Below are 10,302 nucleotides of genomic sequence, written 5' to 3'. Positions count from 1 at the left end.
CAGCGTGCAGAACTTAAGCCAGAAAGTCTTACGAAAGTGACGCTAGAAACATTTATCTCCTGGAAGAAGAAGAAGTTGCGAGAACGGAAAGGAAATTGCGGAAGAAGAGAAAGAGAAAAAGAAAACATTAAGACGGGTAAATCGGTGAGATTTTCCTTGTTTACTATGCACTTACTTTTCACTTATGCAGTAGCTTTCTGTCATCTTCAGTTGAATGCAGGTCTTATTTGAAATAAAGTTGTTCTTGAGGAAGTTTTTCAAAATGATATGTTATTAGGAAGAACTTTAACGGAATTTGATGCACATCAAGTATTTTACCAGCAATTACATAAGACTTATTTTAACGACACGAAGTTTTTACATAATAAATTCATTCTTCCAAGGTTATGTTGACATGCATTTTGTCTTCCAAATATTGTGGATGTTATAGATTGGGATGAGTGGCCGTGATTTGTTCACATACGATCCAGAACTGATGATACAAGATGAAGGAGATATGGAAGGTGGTGTTGCATTTGAACGTGGATTTGAAGAAGATAATGATGAGGTTTTATTTGTTTATTATATATCTCCATTTTGTTATCTACCAACAACAGCATAAAGAATTTTTGAAAGCAGCAGCATTTCATGTTCTTTAATGATATTCATGGTACAACTTTTTTCTCATGTCTCAGTAACTTTTCGAGGAAGTTATTAGCTTAGAATATAATTATAAGTTTATTCCTATTTGTGATTGTAGTAGTTTATTTAGCAAGAGATAAAAGCATTTGAAATCGATGAGCGTACATTTTATTGCATCGATGATGAAGGACATATGTTGGATGACGACCTGGATGAGGATGAAAAGGTTTTGCTTCATATGTTCATGCTTACATCTTATCAGATTAGATCACGTTTATTTCTTTTCCTAAAATACTTCTCCATCTGAAGTTTCACCTAGAATTGCTATATAAGCAACCTTGAAAGCTTTTTTTTAATCTGTGTGGCTGTGTGATTCACATTTCCTAATTTCACTTACACCTGTTTTTTATATGTGATTCCCACAATTTCAGTGGGAAGAGACTGCTGCTGGTATTGGAAACATGGAAATTAATGAAGAATTATTTAACGTGGACGAAATACCTGATTTGGAAAGTTATGAAGGTGGATATTATTGTTAAAAAGATAACCAGAATGAGGATAGAGAGAAATCAATCTTTATAATCATTAAGCTTGTTTTCCTGTGAAATTAAACTAGTGATTGCTAGCGCGAGATAAATTATTTCTTAATGGGAAGTATGATTTTTTGTTAGAAATTTTCCCCAATATTCATTTATCATTGAGTTATTAATTATTAGCGTGTATTTGGAAGAAATTCGTCTCTACCTTTTTGGTACAAGTATCGGCGAGAGCCGATACTTACGGTGGGTGCTCGAATGCTCATTGTATTTGATTATTCATGTTTCCTATAGATTATCGATAAATTTATTAAATATACACCTTTAAAGTTGCATTTGAACAGTCTGAAATTCTCTAGTGAGGAGTAGCGATGACATATTGCCTTAAACGGCTGCTAATGTGGTCCCTTCTTGTCGAGTTTCGGAAATGCATAGCTTGCATTGCTGGCTATATTCCACTGCATGCTATCTGAGTTTTTAAGTCTATGTTAGGGTCATTCAAGGTTGTCATTTCTGCAGAAGCTTTGACCTTTTCGCCCATTTAAATGTGTTAATTTCTGAAATGAAGAGATTGTTTAGTTGAGATACGCCACTTCCCTATTACTCTTGGTGGTATGATCATTAAGTTGCCATGTATAAATATGGTGGGCTGATGTCAGCAAAGTGAATAGAAGAGGAACTGAGTTGTGGACGGTGGATAGATGATCGCTTTCCCCCTGCTCTTTCAAAATCAGGTTTATGATAGTGAGGTGATGATGGCTGGTTAGTTCGTTGACAAGACCAATGACAACTCCCTACTTTGTCCGTGGTATTCTGGGCAGCACTGCGAGCTGATACATCCCGTGTGGTATTAATGGGTAAATGTGTGATATATGGTAAAATCTTGTAATTCCTCATACTTCTTTATGCTTTTCTTTAAGCTTGACACGAAGACAACGTATCGTTGAAAGCATCGAATTTGGGGACTGTATGTGGAACTGGAAGGTGAAGGCCCAACTTGTCTCACATTTCTAAAAGCGTTTAGGCAGTTTCAACGTTGAAATATTATTTTAAAAAAAAGTGAAGTTGTTACACAGATAGCTGGATATTTTAGTTGGCCATTACATCAGCAATTTCTAAGTATTCTATGTAATCACTTGACCTGACTATTCCAATGTTCTTTATAATTATTTCAGTTCATACATGTGACTCCCTTCTGTGTAGGCTCTTCCATCTGTTAATCAAAACCGTCAGTAATGTGATAATGTGACCGATGAAGGATCGATCCTCTTCACCTCTCCCAATCCCAACTGACCTTGTGTCATTCAAATATCCAAATACAGTGTATCCCACTAATGAAGTGTACATTCAAGCTTAGTAAAATTGAATACGATGAATGCAGAAGTATCTAATGATTGCTTTATTTGCATGCGACACATGAGGAAGTGCCTTTGTCGCAGCGATAGCTATTTATAAATTCTTTAATCACAGCGTCCATACCCTGTGTTCTTTAAGAAATCAGTCATTGCTGGATTGATATACTAATGCAGATTTTAAGAGAATATTAAATAATGCGACAAATCGTTTCCATGGTTTCAGTGCAGGACAAAAGGAGAAATGAAAAAACGAATGAAAGCAAATCGATTATTGCAGGAAAGAGACATCAAAATTTAATAACAAGATAACTATCGGTAGAATGATACCATCGAAAACACAGGATCGGGTGGAGCAGTATAACGATCAATTAATTGATAGCCCATGACCCATACCGAAGACAAGCTCTTTTCCAGCTATTTGGAGTGTAATCGAGTAAGCAATTAAGACAAGGGAATACCGCTACATCCATCTGTTTCCTATAATGGAGCGCGGAAGATGCATGCATTCCCATGCCCTGCAGAGCCTGTAATAGCACCAATTAAAGAAGAAAAGAGTCGAAAGAAGAGGAAAGGTGCGCTATTAGTAACGATTACCGGTCGGTAAAGATAGTAGTGCTGCGACATGACCGGTGCTGCCGATCGAGGTGTAGAGTGATGTGGAGGGGATCGAGTAGGGGTGCCATCGTCATCGTCATCGTTATTGTCATCATTGCAGTGAGAGAATTTGTTGAACACACGTATCCCCCGCCCTTCTCCCCCATATATCCCATTTTGCTTCACCGTGATAATGGTTAAGGTATGGAGAAAGAAAGAAGGTGGTTCATCTAACCCTCCCCCGTCTCCCAATGGAGTCATTTCTTTTTCTTTCTCGATGCTCCCTTAATTCTTGGTAGTTTCAATTTCGAAACAAACATTTATTAATTGGATTGTGAAATTGATTCACCGCACTGTCTTTTGTTCTGTTGACATGCGCAACACTGTTCGATTCCCTTCTCTCATTTCGTAGCCTTACTTTCGTTAACACAAATGGAAGTTGCTGTAGTGTTGGTTGTTTCTGTTAACAATGCTCTAACCAGAGTGTTACTTCTGAAAACAGTGATAGTGATGTTGATACAATAATATCGTCGTCTATGGAATTGAAATATGAATTGGCCATCTCTCCTCACTTGCAGTTTAGGAGACGATTGAGCGTGCTTTTCTATTCTTCCCTTCTTTCTTGCTTTTTCCATCGATACTTTGTATACTTTTGCTACTTCTAAAGTCTTAGCTCATAACTACAACCGCACTTCCAACATGTCAAATTCTATACGTCTTCTTTTTTAACTATCAACTTTTTCAGATGTGGTAGTAATCGTCGTACGAGACGACCAACGATTTATACAATACATCACATCTACTCTGTATTTCACTATTTTCTATATTATAGCATGCTACTGTTATTATATTATCTGAGTTATACATTATCAGGAAGTGTACAATGGACATGGGCAGCTAATCCAGATCTTATACCCATACAAGGTTTCTCTTACTTTCTCATTTATATCTTTCTTAAAAATCATCTCATCATTAACTCCTCTCTTCTAGGACTGTATCATTCTCAGTATCAATTTTCTGATTTCTTCACTTTAACCGGCACTTCGCCGTGTAGCACCTGAGCTGAACCTGTTGCTGTTCTCTGTAGCAAACATCACAATGTATTTAAATTACATGTAAGTAAATTTACCATTTCAAATGTTATTCTTCTTTGAACGGCTTTAGCCGCAACTTTTGGCACAAACTTTTGAACTTATTCTTATGACCTTTGTACCTTTTATGTTTCGCTTGAGTTTATGTATACCCATGGAATCTGTGTAAAAGATCGAGGGGACTGTTTGAGTTACTACAGCATCTTTATTATCACATTGTTTAGAATTAAAATATTTACATTGGATGAGAAAGTAGAGTGACACTGTAATTGTATTATATGTCACAGTCTCTTAGTTAGGTTCCACAGTAAATAAATGTTTTATAAGGTGACAAAATAAGGTGATGGATACGCGTGATTCGTTCTTTGTACGAGCACAATAATACTGTAGCATTAGTAAAATTAATCCCCTCGAAATCACATTAAAAAATTGGAGAATTTAAAATAAAAAATGCTTATTTGGCTCTATTCAGCCTGATGATGACCTTCTACAATGTTTACGTCTTTCGACTCCAGAGCATTATATGAAAATAGTGCTTCAAATATATTTATGTCATGTTTTCGTTTTACTCAAATACACGAATGTTCCCCGAAATCTGCTGCAAAATTGAAGAAATTATGAACCTGTATAGAAAATCAGATATGAATTTTTTGAGTGTGATATTCATAAAATAAATGAGTTCCAAAGTAAATTTGAGAAGTTTGAAGTGCTACCATAGTGAATCAGATCTTCTTTCCTCTCAATTTTAAAAAAGAAGCTTTACTGTAGTGATTATTGATTTCGGCACGACGTGCAAAATGGGATTCTGAGTGAAGATACAAACTACTGGCAGTGTTCGACCACTTTTAATTATCCTATCAGCGTTAACTTCAAATGACTCCTGATGCCAAAATATTTCAGATAATTTTAATTTGAAAATTAATTGTATATGGAAGGGAAGAAGAAAATGAGTACCTGTCTAGAAGCTCATCGGAAAACTTTTTAATATGCGCATATGAAATGTTGCATTTCTTTAAAATAGATGAGGTTGGGGTAATATATATTAACTACAGCGGTCTTCACCATCCTAATGGAATCTTAGTAAAACCTTACTGTCAAAAGCATACTTCATTAAAATGATTGTTTGCCTCAGGCCGCTGCTACGTTCTTTTTTTCGATACAGCGAAACTGGCCCATTTGATTTATTCATTAACTTTTAGCTCACTAGAAATAAAATCTATCCTGTTGACAATTGATTACGACAAATTTATCTATCTTTCAAGTAGTCATGATATGATGATATCAGACGGATAGATCTTCAAATTATAATGACAAGAGGAAAGATGGATAAAAGGAAAATGTGGCTTCTTAACGACAGCTAATGCATTTGCTGCCTGTGGTAAAACTCCTAACAATACTTATCAGTTCAGCATTTCTGACCCGAATTAATCCTGGAAAAGGATGTTTGATTTATTGTGTATGAGGACATTAAAAACTTACCCATTAGTTTCATGATGAGTTTCAAATATAGCGCATTACTGATTGGTTAATTCCGGTCAACAAGTCAGGTATCTAATATTTGGTGGAACGAAACGATTAATTAATCATATTAGTGATATTAATGGATGGCTTGGTTTGATCTTCCCTAGTGCAATGCCATTAAATCTGTGACATTGATCTTTATCAATCATTTCTATTAACGATGCAATAGTTTTATCAACTATATGACTATCATGATTGCTTTAAAATTAACCCATCAACCTGAAGTCCCCAATAATACAGAATTCAGGATTAGAAAAAAAATGAGTGTTAACTGAAGTGATCGTGTCTGGAATACTTACTGTAATAATAGAAAAAACTGTTATTAAGTGGTCACTTTATCGTCATCTAAATTTTGCCTGATTCTTCAGAAGTAGTAATCCAATTCCTGATTTCCATGCTATTGTTGCGAAGTAGTAATTCACCTCCATATCCTCTCTCTGCACAAACATCTTTTTATCTAATTGTCTTTCCATAGATACAAATAATAATGTCTTCATTTAATTTTTCAACTAATTTTTTAATCAAATGGAAGTGCTTTGTATGGAGTATAAATATGGAATATAGCCATTATTATCAAATTTTCCAAATTTCTCACCAATATTGTCGATGATAACATAGCTGCTCAATTTATTGCACCAACAAAAAACCGAGGCAAATTACACGAATAATGAACTACCTTCTTTCCATAATATTTCTAACGATTTTATGATTGAAATCGTTGTTATTGCTGCATTGACTATAGCTTAGTGATAAAAGTACGGAGGGATAGGATGGTGTGAAATTATCAGGTGGAATTACTCTTGACTAATCAATATCATATCATATCTCTTTTAGCTTTTCTTCTTTATAAATTTTTTTTTTTTTTACATTCGGAACAGAACCGCTTATAGCAGTGTAACTATCGAAGGCTTCTGTAGAGCACAATCATTTTCTATTTCCTTACAATATTACAGGGGAAGGTATAAATGCATACTTCTCTTCACAAAATAACATTTCCCGGAACATTTCAAAACATTCTTGAAAATATCATTTGTGCATCTTTTCAGACAGAACAACAATTCACTGATGACTGATCGTCACATTCCTTCCCATAATGCTTCATTTTTCAATAACTTTATTGATAATTTGTGTTGTAGAAAAAAGTGAAAATTGTTGTGTAGCAGTGGGAAAAGTTGGTTGGTTGAATTCTTGGTCTGTTTCTCTCATTGGTGATAGAGAAGATAGGAAGAGAGGAGTGATAGAAGGAGCGACTGTTACAATAATTCGTTCCATCGGGATAACAGCGCATCAGTTGTTCCGATCTTATTTTTTTGTCTTTGATATGACTGAAAAATAATTTTTCGAACCAGAAATAACTGTAATAGCAGTAAAGAGCAGCAAAATGTTGCCATTCTTCGGAGATGAATCGTTTTTTGTAGAGATCAGTCAAGCAGTGAAAACATAGATTTTGTTCAGTTCGATCAATGAATGAACCAAAATCTAATGAACTCATCTAACCACTTCATATGACAGCACAGATCAAACATTGGAAAATTTTGTCTCATTTAAATAGCTAAAGATATTAAGAAGAAAGGAAATAAGAATAAAGAAATTTTGCGTGGTCCGAGAAGATGGAAAAGGTACGATTAAGAAATGCTGTCTTCTTAGTTCTTCCGGTTCCTGAGTTCATGCAGTCGTAGTTTTGATGTTTCAATCAGGTTCACCACTCGTCATTGTCCATTGCTAAAGTAATTTTAAAAAAGTGCATTTACATCCTCAATATATAATTTTTTAAAGCCATCTTTCATTGCATGTCTATCAACTTTAAAATATTTGCAAAGAAACGTTTACACGAAAATATTATGTAAGTAAAGGATATAAATGGAAATAAGATTCCATCATCTTTCTCTTCCTTTGATACATAAGATATACAATTTCATGATTCACTTGTATTGAAAGTTGAAAATTCAAATCATGCTCTACTCCCCTTAAATAATTAGTATACACTAGCATATATTCATAGTACTGATACTTTTTTGAATTTTGTGCTTAGTGCCATAAATCCAGTTGGTGCTGTCTCCTAATATGCTTCTAATCAGTCTTTCATTTCGAGTCAGAACTGACAAGATTGGTTGGCTGTAATGGTTACTCAAAAACTTCTGCATCTCTGTTATTTCTCAGAAAGTATCAGTTAGTGATGGTTTTTGTCTGTGACAGTTATTCTATCAACTTCATAATTAATTACAAACTAATGAATATTTTGGTTCTGCTACACCTCATTTTCAAATGTTTTAAAAAATTTTTTTTTCAACATACATTTATTTCATTAATAAAACTTTCTTCTAAAATTTTGTTTTCTTTAGCGAATCTCTTTTCTCGGATTATCCTTTTAATAGAAACCAAAGAGACTGCTCCTCCCGTTTCCCTCCCAGATTCATGTGCTTTGATGTGAGCTTTTCAAATTCTGTGGTAGAAAAACCAAATTCTGTCGTTCTCCTGATCCTGATGCGGTATGCACGACACGTCAGCATAAGTGAGTTAAAATAACATTGGGTTCAAGTTAAAATTAAACATGCAAAGTTGAAATCGAGCTTAATTCCTGTTTCTGTATACTCATTTTTGTAAACTCGTTTCTATCTGCGGTCATTCTGTTAGGAAACCGGCATGTAAGTCGTCATGTCAGTTGATCTTGAATTACACCTTTCCTACCCTATTTACTTGAACTACTTGTGCTTAATCATCAAATTGGATGAAACGAGAAAAGCATTTTTTTTTCGGAACATAGAGGAACATATCTTGCGATATTCATGTAAGGTGTGATACAATAATGAATCTGTTTTGTTGACCTTTATTATACTGCTGTTGTGATGGCAGATTGGATCATTTAATCATTTCTGATATGAAACAATCCACTTGTTTTTCTTTGTTCATGTAGTAAACACTAACATTATTGACCTTTATGTAAAATACAGATGAACTAATAAGCAGCATAAGTTGCAGTAGATTCACCAATCTCGCCGGTTGAGGCTCCATTACCTGGTTCAGTTTCAACATCAGTTCATTTCGGCGCTACTGGTTGTTCAGAAAACGATTTCCGCTGTAATGATGGTAAATGTATCAGGTTTGAATGGAAGTGTGACGGGTCGGGCGATTGTTCAGATGGTGAAGATGAGAAGAATTGCCGTTAGTTTGATTAACTCTTTAATACTTCTAACAGGCTGGTATAAATTTGGTTTTTGTCGTCAAATTTGGTTTTTTTTTTTCGTCAGTTTAAGTTTGGTTTTCGTCAGTTCTCCAGCGCAATATACTTTTACTTGCTTAGCCTCTTTTTGAGTCACAATTACAAAGAACCAATGAAGTGTTAGAAATTTTGAGCCATGAGTGTTGCCGTACTAATCTATGCTTTGTTTATATGGAAGAGGCATCAAATGACTTGTTTCGGATTGGATGCCATCCAATCATAATATGTTTGTTAATATTAAAAAATTATTCTTCATGGATAACTTTTTCAGTACGGTTGGCTTTCTTTTTTTTTGGGTTTGTTGTAATATTTTCAACTATTATAGTGGGAAACAGAAACTATGGAAAGTTACGGTATCTTTATTATAGCACATCCTGGCTGCAAATCGGATCAGTGGCAATGTGACAAGTACGAGTGGCGCTCAGCTTCTTGTATTCCAGAATACCAACGATGTGATAATATCACAGACTGTGCGGACGGTTCGGATGAAGTGGACTGTCGTTAGTTTGATTTCATTTATTAGTTGGTAATTTTGTACTTTGCATATGATGTGAGGCATCTCAAGACTACTGTAATGCTTGAAGAGTCTTTAAAGTATCCCAGGTATGATTTCCCAGTTGTTGTGCTGTGTAAATCCTGGTTTGTGTGTGTTGCAGCAGCGCCGAGCGTATCCTGCAATGTCAATGATGGCTCCGTATTCCAGTGCGCTGATGGAAGACAATGTTTTGATATAGCAAAAAAATGTGATGGAAAGTACGACTGCAGAGATCTAAGTGACGAAAAGGTCCATTTACCTCTTTAGTTTACGTTAATCTGACTACAGAAGCACTTCCAGATTACGGAACTCCCTATAGTTTCTTTTTTTTTTTCTGTAGCACGATGAACCATCTCTACAGTCGTTTGAACAGCGCTACTTGACCGCAGAAGTCGGTCTAAGAGGAAGTTCTTGAACGACCAGATTAGCCCTACTAAAGTGGTCTGATGAAGGGAACCGCAAGAAGTATTGCTTTGCAGGTGCAACTGATCCTCCGTAAATTCTTGTCTATACCGGATTCCAGGGAAGTGGCCAGAAAAGGAGGGGAGAGAGATACACCTGATATTGATATTAGATGCAAATGGAAAGTTATACTGGCAGACAAACGGAATATAATATCGGAATTTAATATCTTTAACATATTTTAAAAAGTGTAGTTTGGTTGCACTGTTCTTCTGTAGCTGTACAGTGTTTTTTGGCATATGATTCGCTAATAACCAATTATTGAATCGATCAAACATTTCCATTTGACGACTTGAAACGTGAACTTTTTAATCTATATATATATATATATATATATATATATATATATATATATATATATATATAT

The 10,302-nt window shown here is 35.0% G+C and overlaps 4 protein-coding genes across 4 annotated transcripts in view; 2 read left to right on the top strand and 2 right to left on the bottom strand.

Moving 5' to 3' along the window:
• The window catches only part of LOAG_17330 (hypothetical protein), a gene marked incomplete at its 5' end in the record, with an annotated part of 3,583 nt that extends 2,176 nt beyond the window's left edge, over positions 1-1,407 (top strand). Inside the window, 3 exons of the mRNA XM_020449988.1 lie at positions 431-547; positions 752-847; positions 1,053-1,407. Of these exons, the coding sequence (XP_020306403.1) occupies positions 431-547; positions 752-847; positions 1,053-1,160 (321 nt within the window). The 3' untranslated portion in view covers positions 1,161-1,407. The remainder of the gene's footprint in view (positions 1-430; positions 548-751; positions 848-1,052) is intronic.
• Positions 1,408-1,778: 371 nt separating this feature from the next.
• LOAG_09480 (hypothetical protein) lies at positions 1,779-2,054 on the bottom strand (the record flags this gene model as incomplete). Its single annotated transcript, XM_003145007.1, has 1 exon — positions 1,779-2,054. One exon carries the CDS (start codon positions 2,052-2,054, stop codon positions 1,779-1,781), a length of 276 nt encoding a protein of 91 aa, XP_003145055.1.
• An 826-nt stretch (positions 2,055-2,880) lies between these two features.
• LOAG_09479 (hypothetical protein) lies at positions 2,881-3,367 on the bottom strand (the record flags this gene model as incomplete). The annotated part of the gene is made up of 2 exons (XM_003145006.1): positions 2,881-3,036; positions 3,107-3,367. 2 exons carry the CDS (start codon positions 3,365-3,367, stop codon positions 2,881-2,883), a joined length of 417 nt encoding a protein of 138 aa, XP_003145054.1.
• Positions 3,368-8,202: 4,835 nt separating this feature from the next.
• Positions 8,203-10,302, top strand: part of LOAG_17329 (CBR-LRP-1 protein) — a gene marked incomplete at its 5' end in the record, with an annotated part of 33,261 nt that continues 31,161 nt past the window's right edge. The window contains 4 exons of the mRNA XM_020449987.1: positions 8,203-8,230; positions 8,698-8,880; positions 9,307-9,438; positions 9,595-9,722. Of these exons, the coding sequence (XP_020306402.1) occupies positions 8,203-8,230; positions 8,698-8,880; positions 9,307-9,438; positions 9,595-9,722 (471 nt within the window). The remainder of the gene's footprint in view (positions 8,231-8,697; positions 8,881-9,306; positions 9,439-9,594; positions 9,723-10,302) is intronic.

Source organism: Loa loa, assembly GCF_000183805.2.
Source record: "Loa loa unplaced genomic scaffold supercont3.62, whole genome shotgun sequence".
NCBI lineage: Eukaryota > Metazoa > Nematoda > Chromadorea > Rhabditida > Onchocercidae > Loa > Loa loa.
This window is presented reverse-complemented; position numbering and strand designations above follow the sequence as displayed.